This window comes from Bos taurus, chromosome 13 (assembly GCF_002263795.3).
Source record: "Bos taurus isolate L1 Dominette 01449 registration number 42190680 breed Hereford chromosome 13, ARS-UCD2.0, whole genome shotgun sequence".
In the NCBI taxonomy this organism is placed as follows: domain Eukaryota; kingdom Metazoa; phylum Chordata; class Mammalia; order Artiodactyla; family Bovidae; genus Bos; species Bos taurus.
Genome location: NC_037340.1, coordinates 8,328,629 through 8,349,293, shown reverse-complemented (window position 1 = coordinate 8,349,293; position 20,665 = coordinate 8,328,629). Strand labels below are relative to the sequence as shown.

The 20,665-nt window shown below is 40.2% G+C and overlaps 1 protein-coding gene across 3 annotated transcripts in view; it reads right to left on the bottom strand.

Moving 5' to 3' along the window:
- MACROD2 (mono-ADP ribosylhydrolase 2) overlaps positions 1-20,665 on the bottom strand; it is a 2,330,645-nt gene that overhangs the window by 1,533,944 nt on the left and 776,036 nt on the right. For all 3 annotated transcript variants that reach the window (XR_009496772.1, XM_025000233.2, NM_001105029.1), the window contains 1 exon segment: positions 15,064-15,180. Coding sequence is in view for 1 of the 3 variants with exons in the window: in XM_025000233.2 (XP_024856001.1) it covers positions 15,064-15,180 (117 nt within the window). In the remaining 2 variants the exon portion in view is untranslated.

Genomic DNA, 20,665 nt, shown 5'->3' with positions numbered 1-20,665 from the left:
AACTTGTGTGATCTTAGGCAAGTCATGTGTTCATTTCAGATCAACTCAATTCCAGCAGGACAAGGTCCTTGTCTGTTTTGCATATCACCCTTTTCTAAAAGATGAGCCAAGCACCTGGCACATATTTTAGGAACCAACCAGTGTTTGAATGAAACACTTACCACTACTTAATATGTACCAGACAGACTGGTGGATGCAAGGTACACTCATTCCAGGGCATCCCTAAAGGCCTCCATCCCAGTTCCACCAAAGCGTCCTCAAACCCTTCCAGAATGCTTTTCCAAATAGCTACACAAACTGAAAAAAGCCCTGAGTTAATATAAAACACATTATAATGCAGAAGGAAATACGTGTTCAGCATAAGAATATACTTCTAATGGAATACATGAAAAATAACATGCACGTGTGTGTGTGTGTGTATATATGTGTGTGTGTATATATATATAATTTTTTTTAAGTGGAAGTGTTAAGTCACTCAGTCATGTTTGACTCTTTGCTACCCCATGGGCCATAGCCTGCCAGGCTCCTCTGTCCATGGAATTCTCCAGGCAAGAATACTAGAGTGGGTTGCCATGCCCTCTTCCAGGGGATCTTCCCAACCCAGGAATCAAACTCTGCATTGCAGGCAGATTCTTGACCATCTCAGTCAGCAGGGAAGCCCTATATGTGTGTGTGTACATGTATACATGTGTATGTGACACACCTAAGCAGAGGAATAACATTAAAACAGGAACAAAATCACCTGGCCATGTGAAGAAAGACAATAGTTTGGTATTATGTGCCATGATGAAAGAAAACAAAAACTGAGTGTCTATAAAGAGAAAGGATTTTTAAAACAGCCCTTTGTCCTCCACACACCTTCAAAGGGGTATCTGAACTCTAAATACAAAACACACAGTTGGAAAGAGAATTTGTAAAAATACAGTTAAGGTTGTCTCTGATGATCTTCACTAAGCAGAACAAATACAGATGGGGAATAAATCTTACCTCAAATGTCACAGGTAGGGAAAGGAAAGCTTCAGAGCCCCTTAGGAAATTATAGGGATTTCACAAATAGCGGGTGATTAGAAATGGAGCAAACTCGAGGTGGTTCTGAAAAAAGAAGGTGCTAATGGAAATCATACCACCAAGTCCAGCAAACAGATTTGGAAGGGCCCAGCCACAAAGGCACCTCTGCTTCATTCAGTTAACAGCACCAACACACACAGGAGCAGAATTTCTCTTCTCAAAACGAAAATGGCAATTCCTATCAGTTTAATATATATCGATATTCAGCTCAGTCGTGTCCGACTCTTTGTGACCCCAGGGACTGCAGCACACCAGGCTTCCCTGTCCATCACCAACTCTGGTGATGCCATCCAACCACCTCATCCTCTGTCGTCCCCTTCTCCTGCCTTCAATCTTTCCCAGAATCAAGGTCTTTTCCAATGAGTCAGTTCTTCACATCAGGTGGCCAGAGTATTGCAGCTTCAGCATCAGTCCTTCTGATGAATATTCAGAACTGATTTCCCTTTAGGATTGACTGGTGGGATCTCCTTGCAATCCAAGGGACTCTCAAGAGTTCAAAAGCATCAATTCTCAACTTTCTTTATAGTCCAACTCTCACATCCATACATGACTACTGGAAAAACCATAGCTTTGACTAGAAGGACCTTTGTCAGCAAAGTAATATCTCTGCTTTTTAATATGCTGTCTAGTTTGTCATAGCTTTTCTTCACTGAGCAAGAGTCTTTTGATTTCATGGTTGTAGTCACCATCTGCAATGATTTTGGAGCCCAAGAAAATAAAGTCTCTCACTGTTTCCATTATTTCCCCATCTATTTGCCATGAAGTGATGGGGCCAGATGCCATGATCTTAGCTTTATGAACGTTGAGTTTTAAGCCAACTTTTTAACCCTCCTCATACATATATATACATATATATATATATGTATATATATATATATATGAATGACTGATAACTACAAAGGCTAAACAACACTTAAAGCATATCAGGTAAATATTAATACCAAATTGTATGATTTTCCTCCCAATGTTTCCTTACTAAGCTGGGCTTCATGTCCTGTTCTTTTTTATTAGTATGAAAAGGACAGAAGTTTCCATTCATAACCATTTTTCCAATCTTGTATGTTGTCTACAGAAGATATCGTGAAGGGGTATGATTGCATGTTTAAAATTTAAAATGCAAGTGTAACTTTAGCCCCAAATTCTATTTTGCATTTAGGCCTACCCTTCAGCTTGGTAGGTTGGGTGTTGAGAAAATGTGGTAGACCCCACCCACTCTGTTGGTAGGCACCTCACTCTGCTTCATGTAGTTTGTGGCCATAGTTCCTGAATTAGTTAGCTATTGCTGTGTGACAAATAGCCCAAACTTAAAAATAACAAAGTTATTATCTTAATTTCTATAGATCAGGAATTCAAGAGTAGCTTAACTGTGTGCTTCTGGCTCAGGGTCTTTCATGATGCTGCAGTCAAGCTACCAGCCCAGGAGATCTGAAGGTTTCAGTGAGGCCAGAGGGTGTACTCCCAAGCTCACTTCTATGGCTGCTGACAGACCTCAGAAGATCCACCTTCAAGGTCACAGAGAGGCATCAGTTCCCCACTGCAAGGGCCCTTCCAGAGGCTGTCTGAGGTCTCTCACAACAGAGCAGCTCACGTTCCTCTTCTCAAGGCCATGTCATGACATGGGAGCTGACTTTACCAAGAGAGTGTACAGTGAGTTAGACGGCAATCCCAAAAAGATAATGTCCATGTTCTGAGACGCGAAACCAGTGGATATGAAGTTATTTGGGTCTTTGCAGAGATAACCGAGTTAGGGATCTCAAGACTTAGAGATCATTCTGTATTAGGACTGCCCTAAACCCAATGATAAACGTCCTTAGAGGAAAAAGAGGACAAACAGCAGCATAGGGAAGATGGCCATGTGAAGACAGAGACCAGCACTGGGCTTATGTTGCCATAATCAGGAGCTGGAAGAAGCAGAGGGATGTTTCCCTAGAGTTTTTACTTTGATTTCTGAACCTCTGGCCTCCAGAAGTGACAGAATAAATCACTGTTTTAAGCCATCAAGTCTGTGGCAATTTGTTATGGCATCCCTGGGAAACAGATCTGAGAGAGAGAGAAGGTGGAGAAAGCAAGCGAGGGCAAGAAAGGTGGAAGCCACAGTCTTTTTGTGACCTAACCTAAGAAATTTCCAGGATTCTGACACATTCCATTCACTAGAAGGGTGTCATTAAGTCGAGTCCACACACAAAGCGAGAAGAAATACCAAAGAACCTGTGGACGTTTCTTTCCAATCAAAGCAGGGCCGTCTGAAGTTTCTGAAATTGACTTTCCTTAAGGATGAGATGCTGGAAAGAAGCTGGAGAAAATGTCTGAGTCTTGAGGATAGTACAAGATTTTTCTTAATGACTATTTGTGATTTCCACATTTTGTCAGACACTGCTGCATATGTCCAAGTAGATTATTGTGGTAAACTTTACTAGTAGAACTCAAGAGTGCCATAATTTACATATAGCTTATCTAAATAACGAGGCTTCCCCTGTGACTCAGCAGTAAAGCATTCACCTGCAGTGCAGGAGATGCAGATTCAACCCCTGGGTCAGGAAGATCCCCTAGAGGAGGGCAGGGCAATGTACTCCAGTATTCTTGCCAGGAAAACCCCATGGACAGAGGAGCCTGATGGGCTACAGTCCATGAGTTTGCAAAGAGTCAGACACGACTGAGCACGCATGCATCCATCTTAATTACTATTAACAATAAAGTGCCATAAGAAATCAATATTTCAAAAATATGTTTATGTATATCATCTCACTTAATAGTTTATCAGCTTTTCACAATACTCCTATAAGGCAGTTAGTATGATCAAAGAGACTAGGAGAGGCAGTACATTTTAGTGTTCTTTCTAGAGGGTTATACTGTGAGTCAAGACCCCAGATTCTTGTTGCTTCTGTTCCTTAACACAGGACCCTGGAAGAAATAATCTTTAGGAGCCTCAGGTTCTTTCATTGTAAAATTAGTTAGGATTCAGTGAGCTTTTATTTATTTGTTTATTTTTTTATGGCTGAATTTTTTTTAATTTTTTTATTATTATTTTTTACTTTACAATATTGTATTGGTTTTGCCAAACTTCAACATGCATCTACCACAGGTGTACACGTGTTCCCCATCCTGAACCCCCCTCCCACCTCCCTCCCCATACCATCCCTCTGGGTCATCCCAGTGCACCAGCCCCAAGCTTCCTGTATCTTGCATCGAACCTGGACTGGCGATTTGTTTCTTATATGATATTATACATGTTTTAATGCCATTCTCCCAAATCATCCCCTACCTCCCTCTCCCACAGAGTCCAAAAGACTGTTCTATACATCAGTGTCTCTTTTGCTGTCTCATACACCGGGTTATTGTTACCATCTTTCTCAATTCCATATAGATGCGTTAGTATACAGTATTGGTGTTTTTCTTTCTGGCTTACTTGACTCTGTATAATAGGCTCCAGTTTCATCCACCTCATTAGAACTGATTCAAATGTATTCTTTTTAATGGCTGCGTAATACTCCATTGTGTATATGTACCACAGCTTTCTTATCCATTCATCTGCTGATGGACATCTAGGTTGCTTCCATGTCAGTGAGCTTTTAAATTCCTATCAGCTCCACAGTAGTGGCATTACCTCTACTACCTCCAACAAGTAAACTAAAATTAAAGCTGTATATACATCAGAACTGAAACAGAATACTTGTAGCAAAGAAGAAGTACCAAAAAATGAATGAGCTGTCTCATTCCACAGTTTGGGCAAAGTGATTTTTCCTAACCCAGTGGTAGATCTCTTTCAATCTGGTGGCAATGACTTTCTCCCCAGAGAGTAGTCAGTTCAGGTACCACCTCCTCCAGGAGGCGTTTCCTGACCACCACGGGAAAGGCAGCTCCCTCCCTCCACTGTCCATTCTTATGGAACTTTTTATTTTCCTCATCGTCCTTACCATCATCTGAGAGCCTCTGCTTTTACGTGAATGTGTTTATTTTCTACCTCTCTCTGCTGGAACCTAAGATGGAAGAGGAGAGGACCTTGGCAGTCTTCTTCACTGTATTTTTTCTATAGGCTAAAAGAGTACTCAAGCTCAGAGGAAGTGGCAGTACACATTGGTTGAATAGGCAAATGAGGTACAGGATGGTTTACAAATAATAATAGAGCCTTATGCAACCCACTCCAGGAGTCTCGCCTGGGGAATCCCATGGAAAGAGGAGCTGGTGGGCTACAGTCTATGCAGGTCTCAAAGCATCAGACACAGAGCATGCACACACACATAATTTATATATCTATAGTCTTACACTATTAAAAAGCAGCTCTGCATACACACTGAGGAAACCAGAAGGGAAAGAGACACATGTACCCCAATGTTCATTGCAGCACTGTTTATAATAGCCAGGACATGGAAGCAACCTAGCTGTCCATCAGCAGATGAATGGATAAGAAAGCTGTGGTACATATACACAATGGAGTATTACTCAGCCATTAAAAAGAATTCATTTGAATCCGTTCTAATGAGGTGGATGAAACTGGAGCCTATTATACAGAGTGAAGTAAGCCAGAAGGAAAAACACCAATACAGTATACTAACGCATATATATGGAATTTAGAAAGATGATAACAATAACCCTGTGTACGAGACAGCAAAAGAGACACTGATGTATGGAACAGTCTTATGGACTCTGTGGGGGAGGGAGAGGGTGGGAAGATTTGGGAGAATGGAACAGTCTTATGGACTCTGTGGGAGAGGGAGAGGGTGGGAAGATTTGGGAGAATGGCATTGAAACATGTAAAATATCATGTATGAAACAAGATGCCAGTCCAGGTTCAATGCACGATGCTGGATGCTTGGGGCTAGTGCACTGGGACGACCCAGAGGGATGGTATGGGGAGGGAGGAGGGAGGAGAGTTCAGGATGGGGAGCACATGTATACCTGTGATGGATTCATTTTGATATTTGGCAAAACTAATACAATTATGTAAAGTTTAAAAATAAAATAAAATAAATGAAAAAAAAAAGACGATAAAAACCATCCAATTTTAATTTTCATTTCAAAAGTGTTTTCTTATGATGAAGGGAGGAAGGGTGAAGTGATGAAGAAAATAAAATAAATTGTCTGACACATGAAAAAAAAAAGAAAAAAGCAGTTCTGTGTCTACTCCTTAACAACCTTGCCTGATGTACACTGTCCCACTCCCAGCTAATCATGGATGAGGAAACTCAGGCTCAGAAGGTTTGACCCAACAATTAGAATATCCTGGATTCAAGACTTCTCGGACCTCTACCTTAATGATTAATGTTCTTGACCTAGAACCAATCTTTTATTCCATAGTGCAGAGCTTGGTCTCACCAATATTTTCATCTGTAAACACCTCTATTCAAGCCACCAAGTGGTCTAATATTTAATCTTTGGGATTAGTAATGGCAAGCACAGTTAATAAGTTTACCCACTTCATATTTAAATCATATATGCTAGTATATGTTAGCTTAAGAAACATTTTAGTACTGAGGAAAATCTTCATTTAACTCAGTATCTGCTACTTATTTCAACAAATGTATTCTGCTGTTCCTGCCCATTAAGTACTGTGGCTCTGAGATTAACCTTTCCTGTTTGCTTGTGCCTGACCTCAAAGCATCCTAAATTACTCAAAGCAATTCTGATGGCTTTAATTTATGAGAACACCTCCAACTATTCATCTTTTAAATCCTGAAAATGATGATCCCTGCACAACAGCAGCTCTCTTTTTAATCTTAGCTGATAACTCTGATTAAACACATCCAAAGGCTGATTACCCCCCCTGCAGTTAATGCCACTGTCGTCGCTGCTAACTACTCATTTCACAGCGGGAATTGCCTTCAAGAGCCCATTTACATTATCACTCAGAATTGATTTACGGTGTTATTTCCTATTGATCACATAGGAAAAAGAAGGTATAGACGATGTCCTCAGAAAGCCTGCTAAGATGTCAACTGGCCCAAGCCAAGGATAGGCAGCTATTACACTCAGCCAGTAAAGCAACCATGTAAATACCGAGTTACTCCCCAACTGCAGACATTTTTAAAAGATACCATTTACTATTAGAATTTTAAATATTTCATCACAAAACCACTAGGGGAATGTTACCAAAATGGATCAAATCAAATAAAGAGAAAAAGAACATAATCTAAGTGTAGATTCTATGTGTATCATGTGAACAAATTGAGCAAAAAAAAAAAAAAAAAGTGCTTTTTTGCTCTGCTAGATAGTTGGCACCCCACCCCAGTACTCTTGCCTGGAAAATCCCATGGATGGAGGAGCCTGGAAGGCTGCAGTCCATGGGGTTGCAAAGAGTCGGATACGACTGAGTGACTTCACTGTATTTTTTCACTTTCATGCATTGGAGAAGGAAATGGCAACCCACTCTAGCGTTCTTGCTTGGAGAATCCCAGGGACGGGGAAGCCTGGTGGGCTGCCGTCTATGGGGTTGCACAGGGTCGGACACGACTGAAGCGACTCAGCAGAAGCTAGTCTTTGCGCAAGCGGCATGCCTAATGACAGGGTAAAGGACACGCTGCAGGAGGCCGTGGTTCCAGCTCTGCAGATTTCTGCAGCCACACGGGTTTATCTGGAGAGTACCGTTAGTCAGCTTATGGCAGCGCAGCTATGCCAATGACAAAGAAAAGGCTTTCATTAATTCCTCCAGTAAACATGTATTGAAAGCCTCCAGCTCTGAAGCAGGCCTTTATTATGTCAGATGCTAAGGACTCTAGGGGTGAATGAGACAGATACGACTTCTGTTCTCCTTAAACTGCTATCCTGTTTGAGAAGACTGGTTACAAACAAGGAAACAATTAAACACAGATACCATCACTAACTGTGAAAATGCCACAAAGCAGTGTAGAGCATGTCAGAGTTCTCCTCAAAGGAAACTCGAGTCTGTGACCCAGAAGGAAGCCTGTGTTGTGCGCTGGGTGAGCAATCAAAAGGCAAGGGCTCTGCCCTGAATGACATCACTGTCCAGGTGATGGTTTTCACGTTAGAACGCGTGAGAGCCTGTTCAAAACCAGAGTCTCTGACTCAGTACATCTGGGGTGGGACACCAGAGTTTGCATCTCTAACCGGTCCGCAGGAGGTGCTGCTGCTGTTTCTCCACGGAGCCCATTCTGAACACCTTCTGTCCTCCTCACGTCCATATTCATCATGAGGACCACAAAGGAGATAAGCTATACAAAATTCATTTACTATAAATGAAAGAGGTGGTAATTATAAAGAAATCGATTCAGACAGAAATTAAAATCCTAAAGCCCTTAAGGAAAATGAGCCAATCAGGGTTGATTTGAGGAGGGAAAAAAAAAAAATCTCATCTCTCTCTTCAGGAAGGAAGATGATTTTATGTTCTTCAAAAGCCATTTTTCTCTTTACGGAGTATACGGCATTTCATTTCAGAAGGGGCTCACGAGGGCTCTCGGGTCTCCGCCACAGACTGGCCGTCACATTCAGCGGCAAGCCCTCTCCGCCGCCGCCACAATCAGACACCTGCTGAGGGAGCCACGCAGTCAAAATCAGGTCATGTTTTGCAGAGGACTGACTCAGAGCTATCTTGTGAGCAACCCCTAGAAACTGAATTTCCTCAGGACTACAGGCTCCTGTTCAGCACACTGACTAACAGAACTGCAGGAAGCAAGGAATAAAGATGTATTGCCTAATACTCTGGTGGTTTGACTTAACTTTCCCTTCAGACATTTGATATTCACTCTCCAGTTCCAGCCCTGCTGAGAAAAACAATTTATTTCCCCACCCCCCCCACCCCCGGCCAAGCATGGTTCTTCCCAAGGTAGTCTTATAATTTGAAAGACTTAAAAAGACTTCAGATCTTCCTCCCAAAATGAGGTTCTGTTGAAGCAACAGAAGCAGGGGCTGTCCCAAGGAAGAGATGGCAGGCATTTTAATCTCATTTTTATCAACAGTGATCTGAGTAAGTCACACACATTCAATAAAATTCAGTAAACGGTTAATCCTTCTCAACCTCAGCTTCCTCCTTTATGAAAAGTAAGTATTACCATAGACGAGTTGTTGGCAAACTTTTCCAGCAAAGGGTCAGACAGTAATGTTTCAGGCTCTGTGGCCGGACAACCCTGGTCTCAACTGCTCAGCTCCGTCCAACGAAAGCAGCCACAGACACCAAGTAAACACACGGGCACGTCTGTGTTCTGACAAAATCTCTATTTACAAAAACAAGCAGCAGGCCTGGCCCTCACTGGCCACAGACTCGCTCCCTGGCTCAGGAATACCGACTTGGTCACTGCCACGTCTGTAATACGGACCTGGTTTGTTACTGGGAGCAACAGATTTAAACTCTCTGTACCTGAATTTCTCTCTGTGTTGGAAGAAAACATCATTTGCGATGTCAGTTCCTCACAGACATTTCAAACGGACTGCTGAGCGAATGTCTCAGAGCACTATGATTTCTTGATGAAGGGCACAAGAGAAGTCCTAATTATTACCAACAGTACCTTTTTTTAAGCTACCATCATCTGATGATTACTACACCTGGGAATGGCCTAAGGAAGCTGATCCTGCCACTCTGTGGCATTCACACATGTTATGCTGTGGTCTCTCGCCCAAGAGTTTCCCTTCAGATGATTAATGGACAGCACTGAGCTGGATGCTAATCATGCCCTTTGATGTTGTACAAAGATTAAATAGAAGCATTTAAAGAAAAAAAAAAAAACAGAGTCCACCATTTTATATACACAAATTTAACATTTTCCCATTTATCTTTGATGATTATTCAGCCCTAAGGCCTAAAAGTAGTGCATTCTCAAGAAATAAAATAGATATGTGACCTATGATGAAAATCATCAAATAAAGTTGATGTGACTTCTTTATTTTTATTTGTTCACCTTTAGAAGAAGGTCCATTAAGAGTAAGTTTCTTAAAATAACAGAAATGAACTTCTTTGCAAACTAGAAGCAGACTCACAGACATAGAAAACAAACTTATGGTTACCAGGGAAATGGTTGTAGGGTGGGGGAGTGATAAGCTAGGAGTTTGGGATTAACAGATACATACTACTGTATACAAAATAGACAAATGACAAGGACCTACTGTACAGCATGGGAATTATATTCAGTATAATACCCTATGATGGAAAGGAATTGAAAAAGAATATATATACATATGAAAATGAAAGTGAAGTCACTCAGTCGTGTCCGACTCTTTGAGACCCCATGGACTGTAGCCTACCAGGCTCCTCCCTCCATGGGATTCTCCAGGCAAGAGTACTGGAGCGGGGTGCCATTTCCTTCTCCAGGGGATCTTCCCGACCCAGGGATCGAACCTGGGTCTCCTGAATTCCAGGCAGACGCTTTAATCTCTGAGCCACCAGGGAAGTCCTATGTGTGTATGTGTATATATATATATGTGTATATATATATATATATATATGTGTATATATATATAACTGAATAACTGAATCACTTTGCTATACACGTGAAACTAACATTATAAATCAACTATAGTTAAAAAAAAAGACTAAATTTCTTAGATAAAAGACTTTGGAATTAGGTGTATGGTAAAATATGATTTAAAAACACAATATATAACTAACACTGATTTCATAATTTCTTAGAAATATTAGTATACATTTACATCCCTCATACCAGCAACTGGGGCTTCCCTAGTAGCTCAGTTGGTAAAGAATCCGCCTTGAGAGCAGGAGACCTGGGTTTGATCCCTGGGTCGGGATCCCTGGAGAAGCGAATGGCAGCCCACCACAGCACTCTTCCCCAGAGCACGGACAGAGGACCTGACGGGCTGCAGACCATGGGATCGCAAAGAGTCAGACACAACTGAACGACTTTCCCTTTCCTACCAGCAGTTATCAACCAGTCTGCCACCTTTAACAATCAAAGCATTTGACAAACATTTCTCTAGTATCCATTATACAAGAGACTTCTAGGAAGATGGAAAGTTTGCATAAATAACAATAATAATAGCAAGTGGCATGTGCTCTCAGCATGTTAACATGCAGTCTTCTGGATTTTGAGGGAAAGGAAGGTACTTTTAGTTGAGTTGCTTCATGGCAGAAGTGATATTTGAGCTGAGTTTGGAAGATAAGTAGAAAGGAAGACAGAATTCTCTAGAAACTCTCCAATATAGATCACATGTACCATGTACAGACATGCCATCTTGAGCAATTCAGATCATGTAAAAGGTTGTAAGCAGCTCAAGATAGAAGAGTAAATCATGGAAGGCCAAAGATAATCAGGCTAATAAGTCTGTGTTTGAGGAAAAACCCACTGAAGGATTTGGAGAGGAGCAGAGTTAGATTTAGGAAGAGGGTATTGCAACCCACTCCAGTATTCTTGCCTGGAGAAACCCCATGAATGGAGGAGCCTGGTGGGCTACAGTCCAAAGGGTCACAAAGAGTTGGACATGACTGAGTGATTAAGCACAGCACAGAGTTAGATTTTATTCATTCATTCAAAAATATTTCTTGAGCCCCTATTAGGTGCCATACATTTTTTCTGTATGGATACAACAATGAATGAAAAAGATGCAGAAAAACAACTACTGCCCTCATTCCAATCTGGGGACACAGACGAGAAACTAAATAAGTAAATGACACAGTGTATTTGAAGGTTAAATGCTACAGATAGACAATCATAAGTAACGTAGAGAAGTAATTAAAAATAGGTTAGTTAGGGTGATACCCGAGGTGAGGTTTGAGCAAGGATTTGAATTAGGTGAGGGCAAAAACCACACATATATCTGGAAGAACAGAATCCCAGCTGGAGGGGAGGCGGCTAATGAAAAGACATTAAAGATCAAGCAAAGCAGGCTGTGTGAGTGAGCGGGAGGACAGAAGACGGTAAGGAGGGTCCCACATCACCTGGAGCCTGCAGACAGTCACAGGGACTTGGAATTTAGGAATATTCATCTACGAAGACTGGGCAGAACGGACTGCGGGAGGGCAAGAATTAGAAGTAGAAGCAACAGGCAAAAACCTCTTTGTCAGGTGAAAATGTTTGAAACCATTCATTCGTTCATGTTAATTAGGCACATATGCTAGATATTGATCCCAGGATTGAAATTGAGATGGACAAGCCTTGGCTACAAGAAGCTGACCCTCTCAAAGATTGACGACAGCATGAACAGAAATGTCCAACTGGTTGACGATAAAAACCTATAGAAATCTAAATTTTATTATGAATCCAAAAAAAACCTAGTATTATAAAAGAGAATGTATCAAATGGTCAAATCATACAAACAGTCCTTCGTTCACATTCTAAGTCAATTCCTTAAAATACTGACCAATATTCTTTCCACTCATAAGATAACTTTTGATAAGAATGACTGGCCATTCTACGTCAAAAAAAAAGAAAATCATTTAAAATACCCAAGTAGTGAAGAAATGCTAAATCTTTGAGGCTTATCATTCCACCGATTATGATGGATCACAGAATACAGACTCTAAGTATAATTAATTCAAATACAAGCACTTATGAATAGATTAATTTAGCAAGCATGAAGGAAGCAAAGACCAGTCCAAAATTACCAAGTTTGTCTGTAACCCAGACAACAGCATTTTGCAAACAAATTGCTGATGCACGAAGATATTATCACTGGTGACTGGATGACTGGCTTTAGTACCTTAAATGATAAAACCGCTGTCACAGAGGACAGATAGGAACTAGACTCTGCTGTCAAACTGTCATGGAATTATTAAATATGGAAGGGAAAAATGACCCAAACAGTATGTAATGAGCTCCCTTTTCATTCTTTCGCTACAAAAGCACATCTGTGAATTGTTAATGACTCTGAAATGGATGAACCAAATTGATGAGAAAGAAAAACATCTCTCAGGGATAGGGAAAAGGAAAATGAACACACAGAATGTTTATAAAATATAATCTAAAACACAAGGGCTGGTGAAAGTACTGTGATACACTATGGAGCAGTGTGCAAAGTCTAAGCTGTTATTTCTTACTGTTTTCATTGTTTTTATGTTTTTTAATGTAGATCATTAATCTCATTAAACATAGAGAAACACGGAGATCTATTCACAAATACCCCATATCTGTGGCGTTCTTGAGGTGGTTCTGCCATCCTAGTCTGGGAACTGCTACCCTGCTGGATGATTTTCCTTTTTCCCCCTAGATGTGCCCTCTGGGCTGGTGTGTCATCTGATTCAGTATCTCAGCTCACAGAGATTCCGTACTGAGTTCTGGCGATTGACTTTTCCATGGCTAGAGTCCTTGTTCTACAAAGACTTATTTGCCCTGGAATGCCCAGGAATTCCAGTCATGGAATTCCTCAAGCACAGGTATACACTGATCTTTGTACCTCAGTGTCTGGTGTTGTAGAAGCCTTCAACAACCCTGAACTGAGCTGAATGACAATCAAGGAAGCTCATACAAGAGGGATTTCAGACGGGAGCAGCCACATGAAACAAAATGATCATGGTGTCTGTCCATACAACAGATCCACCATTCAATTTGGTCATAGTTAATCATTCTGAGGCTATCTGTCTTCAGAAATCTCAGGGCTGAAGAACTTTTGATTTGTGCTTTAACTTATAAGAAAGAAAGTACTGAATCAATAGGAGACTACAATTATTCATTGGTTTAAGGACAGTCACCAGTCTGAAAATCATCAATAATCTGCTTGTCCTCAGGGTGGAATCAGTTGACTGTATCACGAAGGTAGTATGGCAGTAAGAAGGAAGAGAGACCAATATTGGTAAATAGGGAATTCTATCCTCCCAGAAAGGGAAATCTCCTTTAATACTCAGGGCCTCTGAGTCAGAGGGAGTGCTCAGAATACCACTGCACGCAGAGGACTTACATGACATAAATATACTTTCCAAGCAAGAGTGAGGGCCATTGGCCCATGATTTGACTCTTTCACACAAAAAAAACAAGGAAAGGAAAAGGAGAAGCCATTAAAGGAAAAATTAAGCAGTATATAACAGACGTAGTTTCACTAGCAATACACTGTGTGGAATCCAGAATGTAGTATTGTTAATTTCCACAAATAATATCATTTTAATATATTACTACTCACTAAAAATCCTCAAATTTAAATATACTTCAGTCTTAAAAATATAACACACTTGATCTCGCCACTCACGCATGTCCATGACAAATTCATTCCTATAACTAGTCTATAGAGTCCAAAGGTTGTGTTATAACATTTTAGTCACATATTCTCCATGATTAAAACAGTAAAAAGAAATCAACTTCATTTTTAACCCCCACAAAAAGTGTTCACCAGAAGGTTATCGTAAAAAGCAGGTGAATGGAAAAAACAACCAATTGGTTTCCCAATTTCCAGACCAGTGCACGGCTTAATGGTACAATGAAACCCTCTACCTCCACCCCCAAGCCCTGAAGATTATGTGATACAAAACATCGGTGCCTTTAACCAGCTTCTCTTTCAGTATTTTCTATTCCACATCACCCTACGCAGTTGGCTAAACGACTAAGCAACAAGGTCAATCAAATGCAATACTTTTCTCCATTCAAATATAATGGAAATTTTGACCATTCCACATTCTAAAGAGCAAATACATTCTCACTCTGACAACCACATTCCATTGGCTTTTCCTGAAAGCCAAGCGTGACAGATGCTTTGGCTGTAATTGCCAATCAGCCTTTCCATGGCAGCTGAAAACACAATACATCACTTTGATCTCCTTTGCTCTAAACACATCCACAATCAAGAAACCTGAACAAGGAATAAGAAATTGGCATCATTTCTAGAAGCTGTCACTCCACAGCATTTAAATACTATAAGGTGTAGTTTGCTCATATTTTTATTTTTCTGTTTCAGAGACACTTTGTTGAGGATCTGAACAAAAAACACCTACAATTAAACATTACTATATATATATATGTCAAAAAACACACTTCATTACCATGTACAAAATCTCAATACAAGCACATTTAGACACCGCCACTGCCACTTCCTCCTCCAGTTACACACCTGAGGAATAAAACAAGAATGCTCATCTGATTTAGAAACAGTACTCAAAAGAGCTGAACTCACATTTTGCAGGCAGGTCATAGCCACACGTGATCTTTGCATGTCCAGTTTCACAGCCGTTCAGGTTACGACATTCAGCGAGCAGACAGGGCCCAGCTGCTCTGTGAATACAGCCATCCACTGCAGGAGAGAGAAAAAAGTTAGCCCATGTTTGCTGTTTTGGAAATAAAGGCACCACCTGGAACAGGGAAAGCCAAGGAACTCAAGTTTTTCCTCTTAGAAATCCCCACACCCCTGGGGGAAGGAAACCCACGGTGTTCAGTCCCTTAAACACCATTTTCTCCTCTCTCCAATTCTCTCTCTGTGCCTCCAGTTCGTGTGGTCGGCAGAAGGAGCAGGGTTCAGGAAACGGCAATGCAGTTTAACGTTAAACAACAGGATCCTTAGCTGGTACTGCAGCCTGGATTTGTAGTCTATTCCAGCTTCAATTGGAAATACTCCCACTATGTCCATTTCAAGCTATCAACTCCATGTCACCTAAACACAGGATTGCGAAGAAATGCTACTGATTCTGTCTCCAAGGTGGTAAGTGCTGCCTCCAGTACACCAGAGGTCGTAGAAGAAAAAAGGTCAAGAAGCAAGAGAATAAAAGGCACTTGGGAACATTTGCCATCATGGTAAAACTGAGACAGTAAAGCTGTGGAAGAAGGACCCAGACCTCTAAGTTCCTTCCCCTCTCAACGGAACGGCACAGATACAGTAGGTATCTGCAAGGTATCTAGGGGTTAGATGGGGGGCAAGAGTGGCTCACGTCTGGAAAAGTGCCTAGAAGAGCGGCCCTCACTCTCTTGACATGGAAAGGAGAACCTCCACAAGCTCCTGCTCCAGTTCTGCTCGCCGAAGAGGCCCTGCTCCTCCCCAAGCCCGGGTCTCACCAGCTTTCTGAATCTCACCTCGCCCCGCTTCATCGCTGCCCTTCACAACGAGGATGACCTTTTGAAAACACACACCTGATGCCACTGGAAATTAAAGCTTCATTTGACTAGATTAGGGGCGAGCAACGTAGGTAGGGGGCTAAGACCAACACACATAATCTAGTTGTTAGTGAGTGAGTTCCTTGGACAGAAAGGAAATGCAAGATTGAAACGAAGGGTTACGAGAATGAAAGAGAGAGAGTACTAGTAATCTGGGCTGTGAAAATCGACCAAGATATTAGTGGTCCAATAATAACTGAAGAAGGAAATGGCAACCTACTCCAGTATTTTCTTGGAAAATTCCATTTCCAAGGGAGCCTGGAGGGCTACAGTCATGGGGTCACAAAGAGTTGGATACGACCGAGCTACTGAGCACACAACTGTGATAGTTCATAGTCCACCACACCATGTAATTGATCATTGTTTACTATTATCATTATTTTGAGAGGAAACTAGATATTGAATGGGAAATTTTTCACTGAGGGGCATGTAACTTGTCTAAACGACTAAGTGGCTTTTGCTACCACTGACTGAAAAGGAAACGTTTTGGCTCAACAAGTCTCTTAGGGAAACAAGCTCATCTGGGCTTTCCTACATCACTGATTGCAGACCTATAAAATCTGAGAATAAACCTGAGCCTCAAAGACCGTCACAGCAAAATGAACTCTATACTACAGTGTTTCAGTAAACCTAGCTGAAATTCATATTCTACCTTTACAAGCCATATGCTGCTCAAGCCCGTTTCTTTAGCAATCAGTGTCAAGAATGGCTGTACCTAACAGAGTTATGCATGGAATTTGAATAATATAACATTATATGCCCTGTTAATGGTAGTAAATAATATTATCTTAAACTCCTTAGATGGAATATTTGTGTAAATTTTTAAATAACTAGTATTCTTATGTAAAAAAAGAAAAATATAGAGAAGCAAGAAGAGTATGCATACTACTATTTACCCTCCCACCTAGAGAACTCTTCAGCAGTCTGATATTTGTTGCTCTTTCACTGGTTACTCACGCACATTCACATATATAATTTTTCTCTTACAAAAAAAAAAAAAGAAAAAGCTCATAAGTTTTGTTACTCTTTCACATAGCAATTTTACTTTGTGAACTATTATATAGTTGTTAAAAAAGAACAGGTCAACTTGATATGCAAGTTCAGTTCAGTTCAGTCACTCAGTCGTGTCTGACTCTTTGAGACCCCATTAACCACAGCATGATGGACCAAACTCACGTCCATCAAGTTGGTGATGCCATCCAGCCATCTCATCCTCTGTCATCCCCTTCTCCTCCTGCCCCCAATCCCTCCCAGCATCAGGGTCTTTTCCAGTGAATCAACTCTTGGCATCAGGTGGCCAAAGTATTGGAGTTTCAGCTTTAGAATCAGTCCTTCCAATGAACACCCAGGACTGATCTCCTTCAGAATGGACTGGTTGGATCTCCTTGTAGTCCAAGGGACTCTCAAGAGTCTTCTCCAACACCACAGTTCAAAAGCATCAATTCTTCGGTGCTCAGCTTTCTTCACAGTCCAACTCTCAAATCCATACATGACCACTGGAAAAACCATAGCCTTGACTAGACGGACGTTTGTTGGCAAAGTAATGTCTCTGCTTTTGAATATGCTATGTAGGTTGGTCATAACTTTCCTTCCAAGAAGTAAGCATCTTTTAATTTCATGGCTGCAATCACCATCTGCAGTAATTTTGGAGCCCAAAAAATAAAGTCTGACACTGTTTCCACTGTTTCCCCATCTATTTGCCATGAAGTGATGGAACCAGATGCCATGATCTTCGTTTTCTGAATGTTGAGCTTTAAGCCAACTTTTTCACTCTTCTCTTTCACTTTCATCAAAAGGTTTTTTTAGTTCCTCTTCACTTTCTGCCATAAGGGTGGTGTCATCTGCATATCTGAGGTTATTGATATTTTTCCCATCAATCTTGATTCCAGCTTGTGCTTCTTCCAGCCTAGCGTTTCTCATGATGTACTCTGCATAGAAGTTAAATAAGCAGGGTGACAATATACAGCCTTGACATACTCCTTTTCCTATTTGGAACCAGTCTGTTGTTCCATGTCCAGTTCTAACTGTTGCTTCCTGACCTGCATATAGGTCTCTCAAGAGGCAAATCAGGCAGCCTGGTATTCCCATCTCTTTCAGAATTTTCCACAGTTTATTGTGATCCACATAGTAGTCAGTCCTAAATATGAAAAGATTTCTAAGTGAAATGCCAGGTTTAAAAACTAGATTGTGATCCACATAGTAGTCAGTCCTAAATATGAAAAGATTTCTAAGTGAAATGCCAGGTTTAAAAACTAGATACAATATGTGATACATATACAACATATTGTATCTATTTTTAAACATATATATTTTATCTATTTTTTATGTATAGTCACAATTTTGTTTACAAATGTAATACAAACACACATACATACACACCCACATTTACATGTATAGTACACATGTACTAGAAAGATATATACCAAAATATCAAAAGTGATTATAGGATGTGAAACAGAAGGTGAAACTATTAAGAAAAAAATTAGGTTCAAATTTCTCTATGTTTAAATTTTTTATAAGAGCATCAAGACAAGTATTTTAAAGTGAATATGTGAATATTTTTTCTTGGCAAAGAGATCATTAGTTACTTAGTTTGAAATGGATAACTAAAATAGGATTTGATAGTGTACTTAATCATATGCTGTTAAATATTGCTGCATTATTTAGATTGCAGAAACTGCAGTTTGTAAATATCTAATTCACAAAATCTTCATGGTTATACCAGCATTCATGACTGCATTAGGGAAATGAAAGTCAAGCCGAAGAGCTATTTAATAATAATTACTCCAGCTTAAATGTATTGAGTGCATCCACATGCCAGGCACTATACTAAGGACACTCATAAAGTACACACTAATTTTATAATCTCCATTTAATGGGAGCTTAAAGGAGGTTAGTGAGTTGCCTACGTTCACAAAATCACAAAATACTGGCAATGTGATGCAGAGCTCCAGTTCCGTCTGATGGAGCAGCCATGCGATTAACTGCTGAAGTTCACTGCCTTCGGAACTAGAAACCAGGCGGCCTGACCTCAGCTCTTGCATGCAGCGTATTGAAACACTATGTTATGCTACTTTTTAATTCTCATCAGTTCTATGAATTACAATGTACATGCAATCAAATGCACAGGTGTGAAGTGCAGTTTTGATGAGTTTTAACAAATGTATACACACTTATGGAGCAATAATGCCAATAATGCTTAGGAAAGTTCTCCTGTCTCTTTTCCATCAAATTCCCCTCTTACCACCCAGAGGGACCCCATGTTCCAACTTCAGTCACCTTAGCTAAGTCTTGTCGTATATAATCTCAAACTTCATATAAGAGATGGTGGAGGGGGCTCAGCGTATTTTTTAGATTCATCTGTGTTGTTGCATGTATTAATATTTCATTCCTTTTCATTCCTGAGTAATATCCCATTGTTGAATATAACATTTTTTTTAATCCATTCATCTGTGAGTGGGCATTAGAGTATTTATATTTTTGGCTATAATGAAAAAATCTTTGTTTTGTGGCTATATGTTTTCATTTCCATTGGACAAATACCTGTGAATAAAATTGCTGACCTAGTATATGTTTTACTTTATAAAGAATTAATATATAATTTTCCCAAGTGATTATACCAGTTTCCATATACCCTCAGCAATGTAGGAGAGTTCAAATTTTGGCAGTCTTTGGTGTTTTCAGATGTTTCCATTTTAGCAATCCTAACAGACATAAAGAGGTATCTCATGATTTCAATTTTCATTTCCCTGGGATTAACGGTGTTAAGTATCTTGCCAGCTTCTTACTGGCCATTTATATATATTCTTTTTGGAAGTGTCTGTCCATGTCTTCTGCTAATTTTCTCATCTTTCTATTACTGAGTTGTGTTAAATGTGCTATTTGTTCCATACAATTTTTTTGAAATGTTAGATATTTTATTTTTTCAGTTCTTATGATTTTCATTTTTTTATAGTTTTCATATTACTCCTGAAACTTCCCATATTTTAACCCATTGCTATGCTTTGTGTGTTATTCACTCAGTCATGTCCAACTGTAGCCCACCAGGCTCCTCTGTCCATGCAACTCTCCAGGCAAGAATACTGGAGTGGGTAGCCATTCCTCTGTCCAGGGGATCTTCCTGACCAAGGGATGGAACTTGGGTCTCCTGCATTGCAGGTAGATTCTTCACCATCTTAGCCACAAAGGAAAATGAATTAACAGATTTCACATAATAATTTTGAAGTCCCTGTCTGCCAATTTCAATATCTAGGTCAGCTATTAATCTGTTTTTACTGGCTGATTTTCATGACTTTCGGTCACATTTTCTTATTTCTTGCATGTCAAGGAATTACTGATGGCATATGAATATTGTGAATATGTTGGAGAGGCTTTAGATTTTATTTTCTTTCTCCAAATGGTACTTAAGTTTATCCCAGCAGGTAGTTAACTGCCAGGTAACAGGGAAACTGAGCTCTAGGCTTTGCTAAGGCTGGTTTGTTTCATTTTTTCTCTTTGTCCTAGGATATAGTCTTTATTCCTAAAGCATGAACCTTCAGGGGTTTTAGTGGAAATTCCAAGGTATTTTGCAATTCCCTCTCACCTGGGGGGATTAAAATTCTAAACTGGATATCCTTACACTGAGAAGATGA